This window comes from Zeus faber (genome assembly GCF_960531495.2).
Source record: "Zeus faber genome assembly, chromosome: 5".
In the NCBI taxonomy this organism is placed as follows: domain Eukaryota; kingdom Metazoa; phylum Chordata; class Actinopteri; order Zeiformes; family Zeidae; genus Zeus; species Zeus faber.
In genome coordinates this window covers 23,240,852-23,264,563 of record NC_137192.1, presented here as the reverse complement: position 1 = coordinate 23,264,563, position 23,712 = coordinate 23,240,852, and the positions used below count along the sequence as shown (strand labels likewise).

The 23,712-nt window shown below is 39.2% G+C and overlaps 1 protein-coding gene across 1 annotated transcript in view; it reads right to left on the bottom strand.

The window, feature by feature from the left end:
• ephb2b (eph receptor B2b) overlaps positions 1-4,705 on the bottom strand; it is a 163,736-nt gene extending 159,031 nt beyond the window's left edge. The window contains exon 1 of the mRNA XM_080000916.1: positions 4,564-4,705. Within this exon, the coding sequence (XP_079857042.1) occupies positions 4,564-4,618 (55 nt within the window). The 5' untranslated portion in view covers positions 4,619-4,705. The remainder of the gene's footprint in view (positions 1-4,563) is intronic.
• Between the last annotated feature and the right edge of the window lie 19,007 nt (positions 4,706-23,712).

Here is a 23,712-nt window from a genome sequence, read left to right as displayed (position 1 = left end):
ACATGAGTCAATACACTTTTCAGGGACATAAAAATATATATACACACACACACACACACCGGAATCGTCCTGAAGCAACAAACCCAAAGCCATAACTCTTCTGACATTCAAACCAAAAAATCATCAAACATGAACATTATCTTTTACATCCAAACGTTCAGTATTTTTGTCCGACCTTTTATTTGGTAGACTGCGTATTGATAACTACCACTTTGTGACGCTGACAAGATTTGAAAGAAGCGCCTATAAATACCACTGTTGCTCTAGCCGTGTCGGGCAGTGCACCCGGATGGACTGTGTGTTTCCCACCTACTGATTTTCTAGTCATGCCTTGTCTGTTTACCCTCTCCATACTCCTCTCTAGGTCCCCATGAATCGGGTAACATTCTGAGGCCACGGTTTATTGAAACTGGAAGCCATATTTGACCCATAGGAGAAAATTTTAATGCACATAAAAATGTATAAAAAAACAAATAATGAAAAAGACAGTAGCTCCGACACAGTCAAAATGATGCAACGATATCTATGTAAATAGCGATGGTCTTGGCTGAGCAAATATCTAAACTGCCATCATCTGGTGGATATGATCCTTGGTGATAGCTCTGCCTTAATCTCACCCTCAAGGTAGCCACGGACGTCCCTGAAATAAGACACCTCCCTCAAGTGAAACAACTGGTGCCAGCACTAATTGAAATTTTGCATGCAAAGTGACAGTGCCTGGGCCCTGGGCAGCGTGGATTACAGTTTGAATAGAGACAGATTCTTTGTTAAAGCCCACTGTGGCGGTTGGCGTGCAGGCCCGCTCTGTGCATCTGCTCATTGGGTGCTTGCTGAGACAACACAGGATTGTGTACGATACGGTTACTCCTTTTTTTTTTTTTTTACCTTTTATCTAATCCTATTTCAGAGCACCACCTCCCTCCCTGTCTTTTTGTTACTCTTACGCAAACTACAATGCTTCTGTGATACACTCAAACTTCCACCCTTCCATGGGCAAATCCGCAAAGTCGGTCAAAACAGCTCCGGGATTAACATATGAATGCGTCTTTCTGCGAACACGGCAGGATTTTCAAAACATGGATGATCACACATGACTTTGAACTGGCTGTTATCATACATCAAGGGGGGAAAGGGGATGAACATTGGAAAAATACATAGCGCAAGTATAATAGACTTAATGGAATACCGAAAAAAGTATACAAATATCAGAAGCCTTTAGTCAACATTCGGCACTCTTTGAAGAGCTGCTTCAAAAACGAAATAGGCTCCTGCAAATATTGATGACCAAGGAAAATTACAAAATTGCATATTTTTTTCCTTACAGACTTAATAATACTGTTATTGCACATTATATCACTCAAACCCTTCTACGATGCTTTGGTGCCATGATACTTCCTTCAGCGGAAGGATAAAAATATATTGTATCAGAGCAACGTCTCCCCCAATAGTGACCTACATACTTGGCTTGTGGAGAAAGTTTTCATTACATCCCAGCGACATCCAAAAGCGACACAATTTCTACAAGATGTTCACAGTACAGTTGATTACAATACTAAAACTTCCAAATATACTATACAGATACGCAATACAATGCTATCCGTGGAATCGACGGGTGTGGTTTGGATCAAAGGGGCCAGAAAACGGTCAAGAAAATGTAATTCAAACGTGTCGAACTTCTCTAGCAGACCCAGAAGGCTTTGCATCAATGGCAGCTTCTATTAAGACCAACAATAATATTGAAATTGTCTCCCTGTGAGAACGCAGTAAATTAAATGAATTGCCGTTTCAAGGTACCATGGATTAAAATGGTCGCGCGGTACTGCACCTGCGGTGAAGACGACAAGTGCGATGCCGTGAACGTTGGGAATCAAGATAAGACGAAAGACTCGATGGAAGGTACAAAATGAAAGCCACGAGAAGCTCATTTGTGGCACGAATACATCCACTCTGCCTTCCTATTTATTTCAATATTATGCAGTGTGCAAATTCAATAAGTTATGATTGATAATAATACTCAGTTTATATTCCGGTTCCAGTTCTATGCCTCTGCCCCCTCACAACGATGAGTGTTTCTGATTAATATTTTATAATAGAAAATATAGAAATATGTTTTCAAACATTTGATTCCCACTGTTCGTAGCTTCATCAATGGGAGCTCGAAAAGCTTTACAAAAATTCTGAATACATACTTTGCGTCTTGTGAATAGATTTTTAAGTTCTCAAAAATAGCGACAATATCCAACTCTGTGAAAATAAAGTAGCAATTCAGACTCAAAATTAAAAAATGAATAAAACTACCATGGCAATATCCATCGCATTGTACGGTACAACAATCATTTACGGAGCTTTTTCTTTTTCCCCCAGATAAGCTTTGCGGCGGCCTCTTTTTCAACCCTTCGTTCCCCACACGTAAGCCATCTCTGAAATTCCATTGGTTAGGAAGGTTGGTGGGGTAAAATGGAGGGGCTGCGTTTGGTTGACCAGGGAACCGGTCGGTTTCATACAGTACTGGATAAAGATGGCTGAAACGTGGACATTTTAGCATGGTTTCTCAAAGTAAATCATATTTGTGTTGTGTAGAACTGAAAGTTACGAGTACAGCTGTACACTTTATTCCGTGTGGTAGGTCTACACTGGAAGCAGAAGAACCTTTAAAAGTTTTGTTGAGATGATAGTCATCTGTAATTATATTTAGGATATATTTATGTCCCACAAGGGCCCTGTTTTTTGTTTTACATAAAAACACTTGACCGAAACAAAAACATTACGCTACGCAAAGTTATATTGCAAAAGACATAGCGCAAAACATTTCAATATTGTAATGAAAAAAACTGAAATAATTTCAAATGGGCTCAAAAAAGGTCTTACATCATAACCAATTACAATTCTGAACAATACTGCTGTCTTGGCCAAAGTAACATTTATTAAGGTAAAACAACATGTAATGATTAATCGATTCTTTTAAATGATTGTTTACTGATAATTTAGGCTTGCATTATTAGGCATTGCTGCTCATTACAGAACTAATTGTATTAGAAATATAATATTTAAAAATCTAGTAGATTTAAATTATATCCATAGGTTTTGCAAATACAATAATTTGCTATAAAGGTTGAGAGTTGTTTGCCTATTTGCAGTTTTAATTGGTTCAAATATTACTGACTAAAGCATCAATAAAAGTGTTGGTGAATCTAAGACATATTAATTAAATGATTAAGCGTTTTACATGTAGACTTACATTAGTGCATTTAAGAACAATAATTATGTCCAGTTCTGAACTAACCTCACCTTTGACCTCTGAACAATAATAGCTTTTACTTCATATAGTTCTGCTGGGCAGTTTATATATATATATATATATATACATATACATACACATACACATACACATACACACACACTCATACATACACACACACACACACACACACCTAGAGTTTTATGATATAGTGGTCCATTTTTTTTAAATAGTTTTTATGTATTTATGCAATTATGACGTTGGCCTCAACTGACCAAAGGAAGAAGAATATGTGTTGTGTTGTGTGACAGTGTCACTGGAAATAGAACGGGAAGGTCTCCACTCGTATAATGTGGCAAAATGGCTTGCGCGGTGCAAAGCAATACAATTCACCTGCGTTTCGCTCCAAAAAAAAAAAAAGATTAAAAAAAAAAAAAGTTTTACAAATAGAAATTTGGAAATGACGCTGATGCAAAAATGTTGATCCGCTGAGGCGGTGATCACTCATTCAACCTGTTCAATATTCAACATTTTTATTGTCACATAATGCGAAATGTTAAAGGTCAAACGCCCACTGCAAAACAAAGTTCGAAGATAAAAAATACCCTAAATCAGAAAACAAAACGTATCCGTAAGAAAATAATAAAATATATATATATAAACACACACACGGTATGTATGTACAGTATGTAACAGAGTATGTACACTATTTAACAGGGAACAGTAGTAGTAGTAGTAGTAGTAGTAATCATAATAATAATAATAATAATAATAATAATGATATATTTCATGTTTATTTGTTTTTGCAGGTCGATTTGTTGTTAAATTCCCTTCTGTCTACAATGGATGGAACGCGCCACTTTGAGTCCATACTGTTTGTAGTACAGCCCAGCCGCATCTGGACAGTATATATATATATATATATATAGTATATATATTGTACATACACTGTCCTTTCTGTCCAGGAGTATCTGGACATCCATATGTGACGTCACTGAGCGCCACCTCACCTGTCACAGGTGTCGGACATCAACGTAAACAACACCAGGGTCCAGGGTGGGAAGCGCCGCTGCGGGGGACAGCCACGGGAGCATCCCATCCTTTCCCCTGGCGTTGCTCTTTCTTTTGAGTCCTTCTTATTTTTCGCAAATGCTGCTGGCAAAAGCCACCCCCGGTGTTAGGACGCACAGTACCAGGCGCAAGGCGGGGGGCGGGGGGCGGGGGGGGGGGGTTCATCGCGCCCCGGCACGCCGTCGTCGGACGCACAATTAACCGAGCGCGGCGCGGCGAACTCGCGCCCCGGCCGCGATCGCCACGCAGCTTACCTTCTACGGCGACGGCGGCGGGTATTATCCACAACATCCATAGAATATCCATCATTCGTCAAGCGCGGCGGTAGGAAAAAGAGTTTTAAAAAGCCGGGGGAGCGGGGGCGGACATTCAGGTGGACCGGTCCCTGGAAGCCATTGGCGGCGGACGCGGAGCGGGAGCGGCACCTCGAGCAGCACCGGCGGCTCGCGGGGGGACACCACGCAGCGCGAGCTCAGACCTCCACCGGGTCCGGGCGAGACCAAGCGAGCGCAGACGGAGGGGGGTGGGTGGGTGGGTGGGTGGGGGGCGGTGTTGGTGGTGGGGGTGGGAGGAGCGCCGCGCCACCGGGACGCTGCCGTCCGTCGTCCGGCGCGGGTTTCCGGCGCACAGTGGGGGGGGGGGGCGTAACCTCGACGGAGACGCGGCGCGTGTTGCTCCCGGAACGGCGAGCCGGGGCCGCGGGGGCCGCGGGGGCCGCGACGAGGCGGTGCCGCCGGCCACCCCCGCGAGTCGGAGTCACTTCGATTCGCCCCCGCCGTCAGTCACGCAGGGAGCTCCTCGCGCGCCTCGCGGTGATGGAGGTGGTGTGGGGCCGGGTGGCGCTTTTATGGAACATGGAGCACCTTGCTGCTAAAGGCTTGTGCTGCTGCGGAGGGGGGGGTGGTTCATATGTTATCTCGGCTATAACCATTTCATTTTCCACCCTGGTACACACATATGTACACATGTTATGGTGTGTGTGTGTGTGTGTGTGTGTGTGTGTGTGTGTGTGTGAGCCCCCGCACTTCTTATTTTGACCTAGTGTAACTTGTTCATAATAGTAAAGTGGCCATTCTCTATTTTTCTTTTTAGGTTCAGTGCACATCGCCGTTTCTTATATTTTGAGTTGTTGTTTTTTTTTTGATGTTTATCACATATGGCCATTATTTATCCTATATGATTAACCGCTACGGTCAGTACTACCAGCCCCCCGCGGGGCCACACTGTAGGACCCGAGCGCTCCAACAGGGGACGGGCGTCATGGAGGCCACTGAAGTAAGTTTGAGCCTTTCTTAAATTGATCTTTATATTGCAATATTTCGAATATTTCTTATTGGGAGTCCCGTCCAAGTTGGGCGAGATGGGATGAATGCTTTGTATGTCTGCAAATTGCATTCGGCAGTGTTGACCAGTGGGTTAAAAAAGAAATGATGCACTATCGCACTGTCGATGCACTTTGCATTATCGCAGACAAATATTTGGGGAATAGGAAAAATTGTTCTAATGGCTGTTTTGACGTGAATAGAGTGATGTGACATGGCATCACGTTTAGTCAGATTTTTATTAATACACTTTTTATATTCATTTTATAGCATTTTTGCATGTTCTCAACTCCAAATGAGTCTTTATTTTGTCAAAAATCATTTTTCTTATTCATGTATACACCGTTTGTGCACAGTTTATTCTTGTTTTACCAAATCGTTGTTTGAAATTCTTGCCCCACTTCATCAAACAATCGTCTTTACATCAGTTGAATGCAGCCAGTATTCCTTTTAAAATGTTTTCCTTTTAAAGGAATTAACTCCTCGGCTGCAGATATAGTGCATCAGTCAGGCAGACGTGTTTTGATTGATCATAGCTGTTAATGTAATTTGATTTTATTGATGTAATTCATTCATTTGCTCAGTCTTAATGGCTGTGAAAAATAAATAAATAAAAAGCAGGAAATCTGTTAATTGGTTGCTATTAGTGCCATTGTTGATTTATTCCTAATTGTTAAAATATAGAGATGAATCAATTCCATTAGGGGAGACAGAAGCCTGTGCTTCATAGAAATTCATTGTGTACAGTTGGGGCTGCCAAAATTAAAGCCTCATTTTGAGAACCGAGGATTCACAGTCATTGCAGGGTGGAATGAGAATTGCCTCCTCTGCTGACATTCCATTTTTCTTTTTGGACTTCAAACCAACCACTCAGTCCCTCCCACCATTACTAATTCATTACCTGTAAATGTTGAAATTCAGTGGTCTGCTAACATACAATGTGATCACTAATTTGAAAGAGATAGGACAAAAGGTCTGAAGACTATTAATAAGTCATCCAAATATTTCATGATATGAAAAATAAAGGTTCAGCATAGATTTAAGTTAAGCTCGGTGTGCGTATGGGAAAAAAAAGTTGTATTTTTTTTCTTCTGTGAGATATAAATGTGATTCTCTAGACCTGTAGCAGTTTTAACAACAGGGGCAAACAGCGAGAGATCAATATCCAATGACTTAATACTTTGTTCCCCAGAATATAAATGAGCTCCTTTTTTGTACAAGCAGCATCATAAAACTGTAATTATTTGATATGGCTCTGAGTTTACAGCTTCAGAACATATAAAAACGTAGTCTCCACTTATCTAAATTGATTTGTGTTTGCATTACAGTAATTTGATTTATAGGCTTGACAGCAATATCGCTAGCAGCCATTTTTCAGCAATCAATAAAACAGTTACTGCATGAAATCCAAAAACAAACCCAACAAATTAAATTGTAAAATATCGTTATACTGAATAACTGTAGATGTATTTTTTACTTTTCATCATGGATTTGCAAAAAATATAAGGAAAATAATAATTCCAAGTAGAATATTTCAATGTGTCTCCCTATACAAGCCTCCCTTCAAGCTTTTAGTTTAATTCAACAATTTTGAAATGCTGTGACATGATGGATGAAACATAGGCCTACAGCTTATATTTAAGGAACTGGAGGGAGCTGCCTTGCATGATCCTTAAAGGTGGCTTCAATCTTTTCACCACAGCAGTGAAAATATCTATAATTTAAGGGTAAATATCTCCCTGCGTCTCTCTCGGAAACCGCTGCACCGTGGGCCTGTCGGGGGTGATATGAGCTGGGCTGATTTATGTGCTTCCGCAGAGTTGGACGGTGTTCATTCCAGGTCAGTTGACCGGGCCGACTCCCATCATGTCCAGGTGGTTGTGTAACAGGGATGGGACAAGGGGGAGTCGGGCTCCCACTCCGTCCCCCTGTGACGAGGCCTTTAATGAGAGGAATAGAAAGTCCAATACTCTCCTGGGTCAGAAGGGAAGGGAGGGCCAAGAAATTAAGACAATTATAAAATAAGATGATAAAGGCAAAGCAGTCGATACCATTAGAGTCAGCCATATAATTGAATTTTCCTACTTTAATGTGATGCGATATAAGGATCTGTGTGGCTCAAAAACACAATTATTTTTTATCAATTTATCTGAGTTGAATCTTCTATTTGTAGTATATCTAGTATTCTTTATATTCAGGCAATACCGTTGTAATTCAATGTGCAGTAGGTTTGAACTTGGAAGCACTCTATTTCTAGCTGAAATTCAAATGTGATATTAATTGATCTGATATATATTGTAAGTGTACACTTTTTTAATTGTAGAAGTATAGGTTTTTTATAGATTTTTCCTACATTTTTGTATATAATAATTAAACCCTAATGATGATAATAATAACAACAACAACAACCACAACCACAACAACAACAACAACAATAATAATAATAATAATAATAATAGTAATAATAATACAACTTAAATATATAAATATTTCTGGGGGAATTATTATGTGTAGAGTAGAGTATTAGCGCTTTACATCCAGCCCAGATATTCTCTTTTGCTGGAAATAAGCATTTCACAATTAATCTTGTACTTACATTTTCCTGAATATAATAAAACAAATTCTTTTTTATTAACTATTTGAAAACATTTAAAATGAACATTCTTAGCTAAATATTAACCGTTCAACTTAATATTCTTATTTGTTCTTGATATTCAAAATGCAATCCTATATTAAGTATTATTTTAGGATTATAATATGACTATAAATGTATACACATTGAATGTATCTATGTTCCAATTACTGTAAATGCAACTGGGAAATCCCATCATAATAAAACATTTATTAAGTTGTAATTTAATAGCAGTGATTGTTAGTGAAGGATTTTTGTGAAGGCAGAAAGAAAAATATACAGATGCACAATAGTGTGTGTGTGTGTGTGTGTGTGTGTGTGTGTGTGTGTGTGTGTGTGTGTGTGTCTGTGTGTGTGTGTGTGTGTCTATTGTGCTTCTCGCTATATTTTGTAATTATTATATATTTTTTTATTATTAAGGACAGATGAAATGTTCCATACAAATACAATTATCTACTATAATTATTTACTTGCGGTTTTACCCTGCAGTTCTAGAGCATTTTAATAAGTAAATGATTAGAATCCTTGGGTTTGTTGGTCCAAGCAAAGAGAAGCAGCGACTGAGTCATTGCATCAACACTGCCACCTTCAGCTGAAACACGGAACTGATATTTCAGCAAAAAACAAGTGCTCGTCAAGAAATTAAGAATCATTATTTGTCACATGACCAATATAAATACAACACAATATATATATATACACACACACACACACACAGACACACATTTGGGGTGGTGGCCAGTGAAATGTGGCCTCTGCATTTTCCCATCCTGGCTTGTCCTTCCTCCGGGGGGGCAGCCAGGAGCAGTGGGCAGCATTCATTGACGCGCCCGGGGACCTGGTACCAGGTGTCCATCGCTGGTCAGACGATGATGGGTGCATGTTTTTGGTGGGGGTCCTTACTGACGTGAGGTGGAGGAAACCCCATGTGAGCACGGGGAGAACATGCAAACTCCACACAGAAAGGCTCCTGTTTGGGAGATAAGCCGCCGGAGCACGGTGCCAACAGCGCCCAAGGCGGGAATCGAACCCAGGACCTTCTTGCTGTGAGGCAGCAGTGCATCTATCTATCTGTTTATCTGTCTGTCTGTCTGTCTGTCTGTCTGTCTGTCTGTCTATCTATCTATCTATCTATCTATCTATCTATCTATTGTTGGATGTAGTATAGCGCACAAAATGGCGGCAAATAGAAATAACAGGGCATTTTACTTAAAATGGTGCCCAACATATAAAATGTCTCTTTATGACATCTCTCATCCAAATAGCCTTTATGACGACTTGCAAAATAACCTTTATGACAACTGGCCTAGGAGGATATATATATAGGAGCGTGTCTAAAGACTCGAGCTCTCTCGCGCTTGGTCGCTCCTGCTTTGGGGTCGTCTCCTGGTCTTTGTCATTGTGCCAATAAAGGATCCATTCTGCATCGCATCCGTCTCCATCTGATTGAAGAATCTCTCGACATCAACAAACCTGGGAGGGATCGGTTTCCCAGATCCCAACACTATCTATCTATCTATCTGTCTGTCTGTCTGTCTGTCTGTCTGTCTGTCTGTCTGTCTGTCTGTCTGTCTGTCTGTCTGTCTGTCTGTCTGTCTGTCTGTCTGTCTGTCTGTCTGTCTGTCTGTCTGTCTGTCTGTCTGTCTGTCTGTCTGTCTGTCTCTCTCTCTATCTATCTCTCTATCTTGATTTTTGTAGTTTCCGTCGGGAAGTGTAATATCTCTACTATTAAATGATCTTTTCCATCTTTAATTGAATGGACTGAATGCTTGCGCTTCGTCTTCATTTCATTTCGCTTTAATTTGTTTAGTCATTTCATTTCAATTGTTTCATACTACAAACCCCCCTTGCATTTTTTTACTCAACTTATCCTGTGCATTGTATGGCTTTTTTGTGAATATTCTGTGTATTTTGTAAATATGGATAATCTTTTTTTTTTTTTTTTTTACAGTAGATGGCTGGCTTTTCTTTTCGCTATTTTTGTGCATTCTGCGATCTTTGTTCCATTTTTTCATACCGCATATTTTTACCCAATTTTCACCACTCTTTTGCCACAACAAATTCTTCAATTGCTACATGGCAGGTCTATTGGTGTGATCAGTTTAATAATAACAAAGGGACAGATTATTTGGGAGGAGATGAGTACACTGCCCTAAATATTTCTATTTAAGTTTTGTATGTTTCAGCTCTTTATTTAAATTGAACTTTTTATTCAAATTTGTTATTTATTTTTTGTCATATTTTTCATTCCGTTTTGCTTTTTTTAATGCTGATTGTCAGTAGAGAAACATACTAATCCTAACCATGACAGATTCCTTGTGTATGTAAATATACAGATAAAGATATACAGTATACACTGATAGAATATACCCAGAAGATAAGGTAAAATTGCTCTTTTTTTGCCGCAAATTTGTAAATTGTCTGTTCTTTACTTTTCCTATTTTGTCATTTTCTCTAGATTTATTTTGTAAATATTGAAATAACGTTATTTGACCCTTTCCCCTGGTTTGAGTCACTTTACCCGGTATAAAATGTTGAGCTACCAGGTGTCTGCGCTGTTGAGAATTGGTACGGAGGGTGAGCATTTCAGTGCCAACTTTGACAAATAAATCTTTTAAACTTTAGAACTAAATACTTTCGCCCCGAGCGTTTTTGGTTTTCATCAGGGTCACTGTTACCGCCTCGTGACTTTGGCAAAAACAGATGTGATGCAGAGTCGCCCACACTGTACATCTGCAAAGCCACGGAAGAATGTATATGTGTTTTTATCACCACTATAAATCAAAATATAATTGCCATAAACCAGAGGCCCGGGAAAAGTGACTTTACCGAGGCATAACAGAGCGAAAGTCTGCGGAAAATGGCAGCGATCGCTCTGGCCTTTGATTCCGCGTCCTAGCGTCCCACCTTCCATAAGTCGTCCTCTAATTGATGAGCAGCCAACGTAAATCAGAGCGAGTTCCTCAGCCTCCGTCGCTTAGTTTTGGATTTCAAAGCAGAAATTCCTTTCACGTCGTAAAGCGTCGTCGGCTCCGCCATACGACTCTGCACTTTGCCATGTAATGATCTGTTCCATTTAGACATGATCTGCCTCTCACTCGGGATGCTTTTTAGTCGTTTCATCTTCAAAGCTCTTCTGACATTTGTAATTCATGTTTTAGGTGATTGTTTTGGCATTTGATTATTATATGTATGATATTTATTATTATTATATCCATATGTATATGTACAGTATATGTATTATTATTATTATTATTATTATTATTATATTTGTATTTATTATTATTGTTTTTATTAACAATAATAATATGTAATAATGGATCATATATATATATATATATATATATATATATATATATATATATATATATATATATATATATATATAATATCGATGTATAATATGTAATATATCGATAACATGTAAGCAGTCATTCTATTGTATTATTTCAGTACCTTTAAATTTTACCAGATAAATATTAATATTGCAGCTAGAAATGCAATACCAACCAACCAATTCTTCAGCCATATTAACTGTTTCATCAAATGGTGTTTAATAACATGTAATTCCTTAATTGTTTAGCCGTGTTTACCACTAAAGAGTTCACAGTTATTCAACATGCGGGCAAATTCTCTAGCGTTTAATAAAACGGTAAATACTTCTCTTCGAGCTTTCTCCGCCTGGAGACGGCCGGCAGCCCACGCTGCAGCGGCAGATGGAGTCCGGGAGGATATTACCGCTAAGAGGATTCGTCCTCCTTCGCCCTGGACTTTGAGGTGGCTCTGGGCGGCTCCGTGCACGCCCTGTCCCGTGCACGCCCTGTCCCGTGCACGCCCTGTCCTGTGCATGCCCCACGTCCTGTCCCACGCTAGCGTGGTGGGCCGGGTTGCGGCAGATAAGCCCCTCCAAGCGCTCCTCCGGGCCACCACTCACCCTGACCTTCTTGGCAGGAGTGGAAGACCCCGGTGGACTTCAAAGTGAACGGTGTCAGATAAGCAGCCAGGTTTCAGGGCTTCGGGACTGACCTCCGACCTTTAGCCTGACCCCTCTTTCTTTCCGTTCCCCTCTCTCTCTCTCTCGCACTGAGGTACGTGGCAACTCCTTAGGTCTGTCTCCAAGGGAAAGCCATTTCCGCTGCGCTACCAAAGCAACGCTTGGAAGGTCTGAAGTCCAAAGCAGCATTGGGCGATATTGGCAAAATCAAATCAATGATTTGATTTGATTTAGCGCTTTCGTGAGATATGTGCCTCGTTTTTGCTGCTGTTATTTGACGTGTACATCGGTTTCTATTCTTTTCATTTAATTATTATTTTTTCTCCATCTTACTCCTTGTCCCTTTCATGACAAGTTTGCAAGTTTGCAAGTGCGTTTCCCAACAAGGATTGTTAATGTTTTATCTTATTATTGGATGCCACTTTTTTGTATTACTGATATTAAGCCACTTCTTCATGACGTTACCACTGTAGGCCTGTTTTTTTTGTAATGCCAAAATACTGTCACTTGTTCTTACTGTAGACTGACTGACATCTGCCATATTGGCCTCTAGTTGCTAGTTAGAATGGTGATACTAGTTAGAACAGTTCTATTTAATGTTAACTTTGTCTACAGGATGTGTTATTTCTTATCTCATTTGAAGGGTCTCTTTCTCGACTGCACTGTTTTTTCCTGCAGTAACGGCTGAATTTCCCTCCGGGGATTAATAAAATGTAGAAACCACGAGTGAATGCGGAGATTATGGACTGGCAGGTAGGGGTGTGAGTGATAGAAGAGTGTACAAAGTTCCTGCAGGCCTCAAGACGACATTTCACCTTATCACGACATTACGATAACTTCAAACCCCGATTTGCACATCACAATATTGACATTTCCCAGCCGTAATGTAGAAAGTCCACAATGCTTTGCAATGACCTCCAATAACTACAGAAAAGCTTTGAAAGTGGTTGAAAGCCATGGTGATAATGACTGAAGAGACGGGACAACTTTTAACAAGACATTTTATTCAGAAGTAGCTGTGGGTTAGTTTGGGTAAGTTCGTTTTATGCTCGAAAACCGCTTCTGGGTTGAGAGCGGCGTTTCCTGGATATTGAGTCGTCAGGCAGCGAGCCATGAAAGCAGCTGCCCTCGCAATGGAAACAGATCCCCTGTGTTTGAACGCACGGTGTCAGGTTCACCCACTAGGACCGGAGTGAACACTGGAACGCTCCCTCACGGTGTGATGATGGGAATTAATGAGCGGGGGAAAAAAGAAAAAATCAGGGCTGTTCTTTAGTTAATTCCTTAAATTGAAGGTGAAACTCATCCACACCTTAACTTGCAGATACAGAATGTGCACTAATATACATGCCGTACAAACTGTAATGACTTAGTAAATACATAGCAATAATTTATCATTTATAATTATAATTCACACCCTATATACCCATATCAATAACTTTTCCTGTGCATTGAGTCACATCTGTATTATTTTATATATTTTACTAGTTCTTTCATTTTTTTTTAACTATTTGCATATATTTGGCAATTATTAGGGCTCCAGCCCGCAGGAATTTTATTACTATTTTTCTCTTTGGCATTTTGACACATCTGGCACACAGCAACCCCCGAACCCACGGACACAAATGAAGCGTAGTTGTATTTGGTGCAGTTCCAGACATTTTGTTGTCCAAGTTTGATCCACTTCGATCAATATTTGGAATTAGTGAAAAACCTTTTTTCCGAAGGAAGCGGAGCCGATGTACTGGAAGTAGCCGAGCGAAGGGACCGGGTTTGGCAAAGCAGGACGGGCTCGGGTGGTCGAGGACGCTTTGTGACATCATCATCCAATTTGTTATGTGTGTGCAGGGTGTGGCTCCAGGGGTGCTTTCGCATGGGGCGAGGTGCGACAGGTCGAGACCAAAACTGATGACAGGGTGTGTGTCCCATCAAAACTCTGAAAATTAGTTTGAACCGATGCTGCATTCCATTGGAACTTGAAAAATTGTAATTTAGCCTGATCGAAAGTGATGTCGCATTTCACGGGGAACTGGGTAAAATGTAATTCATGCCTGGACTAACCTTGGACCCTGTGCCTTGCTGCCTAGCTGCAGGCAGCAAGGCACAGGGTCCAAGGTTAGTTATTTTTTAATTTTTTATTTTTTTTTACTTGATTTGTTTTTTTTTATTTTATTATAATTGTTGTATTTTTTAATATAATTTTAAGCTTTTTTCTGCTAATTGTCTGTAGTAAACACACGAGTCCTCTGAGAATTATTAATTACTCTGATTCTGAGAATTAGAGATGATGATGAGATGATGATGATGCTTAACGATGACTTGAAATTAGAAATTGTTGCCCCTGTATAAATATGTCCAACATACTTATATATAATATATTTATATTGCTTACAATTTTCAATTTCAAGTTTGTTTTCCATTATTATCCTGCCATATTTTATTTTATTATTATATTTTCATATTTTTATATTTTTGTTTATTTTATCATATTTGTACTATATTGTTTGATATTATTAGTGCCTATTGTTTTATGTGAGCTGCTGGGACACTTTGCGGATAAATAAAGTATCTAGACAATCAAAAAAGGCTTGATTTGTGTGTTTTTATATGGGGTGTGTGTGTGTGTGTGTGTGTGTGTGTGTGTGTGTGTGTGTGTGTGTGTGTGTGTGTCTGAACAATTGCTTGGAGTCCGGGAGGCGGAAGGAGAGAAACAGAACAGAGAAATAGAGCAGAAGAACGCAGCGGCTTCTTCAAGAACCCTCGACGAGCGAGGGGGGCAAACAGCAGGTCGGAGCATCCAGAGGTCGTCGCCATGGCAACCTTTGCCCAGGGAGATCGCTGACCCTGCCATCTTGCGCTTGCGATTGTAGGTCACATATGGCAGCGAGCGTCCAATCAGGCCTAATCTGGGTTGACTGGAGGGTCACAAATGGTGCCGCAAATCTGGTTTACGTTCAGATTTGCCTCATGCGAGAGGCTCAAAGTTATGATCACGGCCGTGTTTACGACAACACAGCGTGCCCACCCATTAAATGTGTACGTCAACAAACGTGCAGTATGCGGGGGAGAAGGAGAACGCCGGCGTGTGACCGTGAGACAGGTTCAGAAGGAGAAAGACGAAGGAAGTGAGATACAGTAACTGACGAAACACCATAGATCAAAATTAAAACAACGGTATCCTTTATTCTTAGTAGAGAAACCGTATTATGATTACGTATACATTGTTTTTTGTATCTTTTGTTTATTTATATTTAAAATACAATATTTAATATGTATTTTATATATGAACATGCTGTGTGCGTGTGTGTGTATTATATATACTTTTTTATTATTACTATTTTTTTAAATATAGATTATTTTTATATAAATATTTAAACTTTTTTTTTGTATATATTTATTGAGCTATTTTTTCGTTTAATTTAGTCCTTTTTTGGTCTAATTTAGGCAAAATTTCCAACCAATAATGGCTCAGAAGTGCCACTGGAATGAGCCGATCTGTTTCATTCACAATCCCAATTTATTATGTTTATTTTGGTGGCGGTCGGATATTAACCCCATTGTACAGAAAGTTTGTTAGCGTTATAATATATATAATTATTGTAAGTTTGTTGTTTGTTTGTTAGCGCTGTGAGAGTTTAATTGTGGGAAGGCTTTTCCAACAGATCAACCTGCATAACGCACTCTGCAATCCCTTTTAGATTTCGCAACGAACAGATCCCAGTTTGAATGATTCATATGTTTTTATTGCGACGCCGTGGAAAGCTGCTCTGGGAGGAGGTTTCCACACACACACACACACACACACACACACACACACACACACACACACACACACACACACACAGAAATGTAGGGAGCAGCACTTTATACCAGACGCTTTTTCGGAGGTTCAGAGAAACGTTAAATCCCAGTTTAAGTCAAGGCAGGGCTCGCTACAGTAGCTCTCAACGCTCGCTAATGCATTAATAAAACTGTGATTTGTGCGAAGAAAGGGCATTCATATTTTTTTTAAATAAAGCTTAGAGATTATGTGTTTGCGCATGCTTCGAAATACACACACACACACAGACATTTGTGAAAGGAGTGGTTCCATCACAGACTGCTACGCACGGATTCTCTAATCCGGATGTTGCAGCAAACACAAACTAAGAGGAAATGGATCCGGAGGCAAATCTCCAGCTACTCAGGAGGGTTATGAATGTTTGATATAAAATAGAACGACACAACAAAAGTATCTGTTGAGGCACCCGTGTGCAAGGGCGGACTTTACCATTAGGCAAGATAAGCAACCGTCTGGGGCCCCCAGCAGCGATGCATGGGCCCCTCGAAAGGCCCCATAGCACGCACACAATGCATTCTTCAAATTTTTTTTACGCTATATCCTACTTTCCGAGTTTGACTTAAACACACCAGATTTACTTCCATTTTCCATGGGAGAACGACGGAGAAAAAGTAGCTGCAGCCTCCTGCAACGCTCCCTTTAGAGTAGAGTTTTCTTAAAGCGTCTTCTGACGTGCTTCCGTTTTGTAATGTCTCCCGGAAACAGATCAGTCAGATATCCAAACCCATATTCTGATTCATGTGCGCAACGCGCTTTAACCAACAATCCAATCGTATCCAATGGTTTGAATATGAAAGGCTTTATGTTACGCAGACTTTGTTTTCTATCCGAGGAGTTCCCCGTCGAGGGTCCACGGTCCCCTAGGGGCACCCGTGGGTATTGCAGGGGGTCCGCAGTAAAAAAAAAAAAAAAAGATTATTACGATTATTATTTATTATTATTTATTATTAATTATTATTTATTAAGATTATTATTTATTTTATTTATTTATTCATGCTTTTTATTTGATTGTTTTCCATGTTTAATACAACATTTCATGTTAACGTGCATGTTTGTTCAAGCAACTAGCTCAGCACAAAGGAAAGGAGAGCGATAGCTGTTTGTTTATGGTGTAAATGCCAATACATTTTGATAAAGGCTATTGTATTTATGTTCTCAATAATCAAATCACTATATGGCTACAGCTCAAAAGCAATGCTTTTTAAATAGAAAAACATTTCTTTAGGGTCAGATTTAAGTAAATGTTTAAACTAATCTCATGTACTTCATTTAGATTTAATATAAACTGTTTGACAGCCCTAAATTCACATAAAAACACACATGAAAAGATGATTTAAAACCTGTATTATTTTTGGAAATATCCAGGCAGAGGTAAGCTCTTGATTGTCACTTAACCTGTGCACTTTATATTGATTACATATCTACAAGTCATTAACACTGACCTGCAGCGAAATCTTTTTGGGAAAATAAGAAGTGAAAGCAGCCAGAGCTGAGGGCTGTTTACTAATTCTGCCCACGCCCGGGCACAATGGAATTTTGTGTCTTTATTTATTTCCTTTATTTTAAGTCGCTGAAGTGAAACTCCAGGTTCACAAAGTAGAACTCCTGTTTCCCATGTGTTAGCTCTGGCCTTCAGTCCTTAGTTGGGCCCCGCGGCTCTGGGTCCCCACCGTCCACTCGAAAATCCCGGAACGGAATTTTATTTTCTGAAGCCGGATTCTCCGCCTCCGTCTCCTTTGCCTTCGTCGGCCGGTGAGGAGGATGACGGCGGAATGGTCGCCCCACAAATATAAAAAAAGGAAGAAAAGGGGGGAGGGCTCGGTCAGCTGAGAGCAAATCTCCCACTGCCTCTCGTCGTTCCGTCACTGCCCTGGAGTGCGCGATTTCATGAGTGAGCTGCTAATAACCACGGGTGAGTGGATTCTCACCTTCATCCGATATCCACGGGTCAGAAGACGGCTTCAGCGCCGAGGCCCTGATTAGCTGAATGGATTCTCTTCCAGCGTTTGTTTCCATTCCTTAAGACGGTAGACATGCCGCACCAGCCTCAAATCACACGACCATATGAGATAACATGCAGAACGCCGGTTTGTAGGTTCATATTTATGACCGATGTTTTGTTTAAGGTTTAAGGTAGGGGTCTCCAACTCAAAGCACCTGGGGGCCACTGGCCAGGCTGGAGGCCACATGACGATTGGGGGTTTAACGTAAAGGGAAACGAATGGAAGAGGGTTTGTTTTTTTTTCATCATGCATTATTAGTGAATTGCCAAATAAGATAACTGATCCCTGGGGGGAAATTCTGGAAATTATTATTATTATTATTATAATTATGAATAATAATAAGAAGAAGAAGAAGAAGAAGAAGATGAAGAAGAAGAAGAAGAAGAAGAAGAAGAAGAAGAAGAAGAAGAAGAAGAAGAAGAAGCTCAATTAATAATAATAATACATTAAAAACTGTTAAACAATAAAAACATGAAAAAATCTTTAAAAAAAATTAAGTAGTTTGAGACCCCTGGTTTATGGCTTTATCTTTAATTTTGGTTTATTGTACCTCACTGTTTCTATCTTGGGTTCATCTTTCTGCCTCACTGGATATTTTCAATTGTTTTCCCATTATTTTATTGCCATATTATTATTATTTGTAATAATAATTTCTATCTATCTATCTATCTATCTATCTATCTATCTATCTATCTATCTATCTATCTATCTATCTATCTATCTATCTATCTATCTATCTATGAGATAACATAAGTTAGGTTAAAACTTAATTGATCCCTAGGGGGGAAATAAAACATACAGTAGGTACTCATCTATAAATAGTATATAAAAAACAGATGGTATACAGTATATGATGGAGAACAGTGAGCTACATTCACCCAAATACTGTAATAAGTAAATAAAGAAAGAACAACAATAGTTACCAAGAGAGCGATAAGTTGATGGTTCCACTTTCATTATTTTGTAAATATCTAATATCATCCAATTTATTTACTGTAGGTTGAAAAATGTTTTCGATTTTTTTTTTTCCACCAAAGGTTCTGAGTGAGGACGTACACAATTATATTATAACGCTTCAGTTTCGAAATGTTGTGATGGAGGATGTTAAATGTCCTAAAATCCATTAAGTGATCCACTTGAATTGGACGTTAAATCAACAATTTATGCAGCGGTAGTGTCAAGCTTTACCAACAGAGCCAGGCAGGCCTGCCAAAAAGCTCAGACAAATTATAACCAACAAATACTTCTCATGTTCAGTTTAATTTTATCCACCTATAATCAAAATATTAATAAAAATGACTTTTTGATGAAGGAAAGACAATCCAGCATTATTCAGATAATTAGACATTGCAAGTGATTTCATGTTTTATCACCCACACAGGAAATACTTGGTTGAAATTTTAGGTTTTAATAAATAACATTATAAATTATATGCATGAGTCATATGTCAGAACACTAGAGAAGAATAAAAAGCAAGTCCTTCATACTAAGGTTCACAAAATAATTGGGTTTCATACGATTAGGATTGAATTCCTTTAGTAGAGATGCTGAATAGTTAAACATTTAGTGTTTCACCTTTTAAATATATATGTATATATATATATATATATATATATATATATATATATATATATAGACTTGTATGTGGTTGTATCTAGAGGGTATATTCAGTATTCTAGGGCTTTTACAATTTATTCATCAAATACAAATGTATTTGGATTCATTATGTTAATGAAGAGGTTTTGCTGAACAAAAGTAAGTAGCTAAATAAGTTAAACAGTTAAATAATTAATGTCCATTTTGGTATAATCTGCGCATATATAATCTATATTCCATATTATTCTACATATATTCTCTATTACCTTCTGTTTGGTGATTTCTACATTTGCTTTGCATTATACATGTATATTGCTTTTTGGAAAAACACTATTTGGCAGAATGCAGCTTTCTGGGCTGTCTAAAAGAAAGTTTTTGTCACATTAATAATCAAGCCAAATGAGATAAGACACAGTAAGATAAAATAAGACAAAATAAGATAAGATAAGATAAGATAAAATAAGCTGAGAAAGCACTTCAGGGTAAACTCAATTTGAAGCGTCTCAGTGGGGAACATGGAGTACAAAGCGAGAGTAATGGAATGTACACACACAATTCACAAGATACACTGTTCATACGGAAATAAAAACAAGTAATAATATAAATAAGTGAAATAATAAAAATTTAAAATAAAAAGGGAAACAGCTCAACAAGTACAAAATAAAAAAATGTAAAAAGATAAAATAAAATAATAATAATAATTATTATTATTATTATAATTATAATAACAACAACAACAATAATAATAATAATAATAATAATAATAATAATAATAATAAATCTTAACGAATAATAACAGTAATAATAATAATAATTAACGGCTCCAGGATATACAGCATAGTTATTTTAAATGAAATGCAAGATAAATAATAGTCTGATTAAAAACATTAAGGTAATTAAAGTATTGTTACAGAGCAACACCAACAGCCGTCATGTGTGACTATGGCCGCCCCCCAGCTGGCAGCTGGGTCTTTAAAATATCTTCCAGGTTCACCGCACATGATGGAACTCTATGGTACAGTCAAGTGCACCCAGCATGAGGGATCAGACCTTTTCTTCCCTCTGAATCATGCAATGTTCAACCTTTCAGACTCAGTTTTACTCCCTGCCTCCCTGCATCCCTCCCTCCTTCCCTCCCTCCTCAGCAGCGGCGGCGAGGTCAAAAAATCCCGTCGGAGGAAAAAGGTGACAAAGAGCGACGCGTGACACTAATGCGATCCGAAATGGCCGGTAATGTCTCGCCTCATCTCGGAAAATTGAAAAAATTGACCCTCCCGCGCTCTCCACGAGATGCCGCGGAGCCTGGGTGGAGTGGGGGCTCGGGAGCAGGCTGCGATGGGGGCCTGCAGGCCGCGGGAAAGTATTTTATGAGTAATTTAATATCTGGAACATGAGAGCAGGACCCGCCAACACGACTCTGGGCCCGGAAGGAGACGGGAGAGCGATGTGGATGGAAGGAGGGAGGGAGAGACAGGAGGCGGGGAGGATGGAGGGGAAGTTAATAATAATAATAACAACAACAATAATAATAATAATAAGAAGAAGAAGAAGAAGAAGAAGAAGAAGAAGAAGAAGAAGAAGAAGAAGAAGAAGAAGAAGAAGAAGAAGAAATATTGCCGCAAGCAGCCAATGTACAGATGTTTAGACCGTGGAGCATCCGACTGAAAGTCAGATGACAGGGATCCATCGTGGAATCATCGGGACCGCGGAGCAAAAGAGGAGAATGTGCTCATCTTGGTCGTCTGTGTGTGTGCCAGGTTTCCGCAGCACGTTTGCACCTGTTTTGATGACTTTCAGAAAAAATTGTATATTATTTTTTAATAATAATAATATTTACTCCATTTAAGGCAATCCTTCAACACTCCAGCTGGGCTTGGATCCCTTAGATAGATAGACAGACAGACAGACAGACAGACAGACAGACAGACAGACATAGCTAAATAGATAGATAGATAGATAGATAGATAGACAGACAGACAGACAGACAGACAGACAGACAGACAGACAGACATAGCTAGATAGATAGATAGATAGATAGATAGATAGATAGATAGATAGATAGATAGATAGATAGATAGATAGATAGATAGATAGATAGATAGATAGATAGATAGATAGATCAAAACACTAGGCACCAATAAAAACATATAAAATATGCACGAGAGACAATAACGACGATAGGAATATATGAGTATAATACAAAGTTCAGTACAAGTAGTACAATGATAAAAAACATCAAAATAATGTAATAAAATAAAAATAATATGCTTAGAATATTCCAAGAGATAAAAACTTAAAAAATCGCATTAAAAGAGCAATTTAAAATATAGAAGAAAACAAATAAAATTTTGAGCTGAAAAGGGAAGTTTTTAAAAGTCGCTTTAAAAACAAGCGTCAACCAACCTCCTCGAAGCCCGATGGAGGGAGGGTTCCGGTTATTTCCCACCATAGAGATCACAACCTCCACCCTAAAAACAACACTCCTCCACCGCCTCTTCCTTCCCCTGACCCCCTGCTGACTCCGGTTTCGGCACTTAAGCTCGATCTGTGGAAGTGTGATGCTCGGTGAACTGGAAGAGGCCGGCACTCTGTACAGTACGCAGGCCAGCGCGCCCTTAGAGGAAATCCCAAAATTATTCTTTATTCATTTTATTTCTTGTGTGGTTTGTGTGCTTTACCAGCGGTTCTCAACATGGGTTTCATGGGAAACCTGGGACCTCCCAGGGGTCCTTCAGGAGGTTCCAGGGGGCTCACCAGCAATTTTTTATTTTATTTTTTTATCACTAATTTGTATTTATTTCTCTTTTAATCACTTTTTATCATAGTTTAACATTCATCTCCCTAACTATAGAATAGACAGAAACAAGAAACCCCGTCTAACTTTCATACTGAACCAATCCTCTCAGATGGGGGTCCCAGAGACTAAGTCTTTTCAAATGTTCTTATCTGCGTCCTAATGGGTGCTTGATGCAGGATCGCTTACTTACTTAATTACTACTTTATGACTTTTTGACTTTATGATTCGCTATGTACAAATTTGCCAAATTTGTGAATCACAAGTTTCTATCCAGCTCAAATCACAAGTTTGTCATTTCTATAGCTTTATACTATAGATATATGTACTTTATAGCTTTTTGATTTTCTGTGACTTCCTGATTGGCTGTGAGCACAGCTTTCACAAATTCTTCAATCACAAATGTGTACATTTCGTAGCTCTGGTACTTCATGAATTTTTGGGAACTCTTGGGGCCGTAAGCACACGTTTCACAAATGTGTGATTCACAACATTTGAGATATGTGTGCAATATGTTTAACGTTATACTTATTTAGCTCCCACCCCCCCATTTGAAATTTTGTTCTCAACGGGTAAAGCTCGTTTGTGTTTTACCGCAAGTGAGCTCACACACACACACACACAGGTCGCGGTGTACGTCCAGGCACCTGGAGTGGGGGGCATGGAGTGCCTTGCTCAAGGACTCCATAGAGCAAAGAGGTGATGGCGTTCTCCCTTCGCGTACAGCCCTCAAGTCAAATCCACAAGGCAGAGGAGAGTTAGACGACTCCGGTTCCAGGCGATGGGGCCCAGACCCGGAGCGACTGGAGCGTGGACCGGGTATTCAGCTCTGCATAACACAATATGACACACAAAGTCAGCGTTATTAAAATTTGAAGGAGCCTGTGAAACATGTGATTATTTCGGGAGCCGAAAAGTTCTGGGGTTGAGGCAGGATCAAAGTATACTCAGCCCGGTAGCGAAAGCATTCCCGGAAGAGCAGAAAACACTGTTTTCACGGTCAATTGTTTCATTTGTTTTGTTATTTGATTCAATAGTGTAGTATTTGTTTTACAGTCAATTTAAAGACAGCTTAATTTGTCATTGTTCTTTTTTCTGTTTATGTTTAAATTCTAACCATAGTGATGCATATTGTGCCAAACCCATTCACTGGCCTCAAATTGCACTTTTCTACTTATGCAAGATTTATTTGAGACTATTATTTAAAATATAAAAATCTGT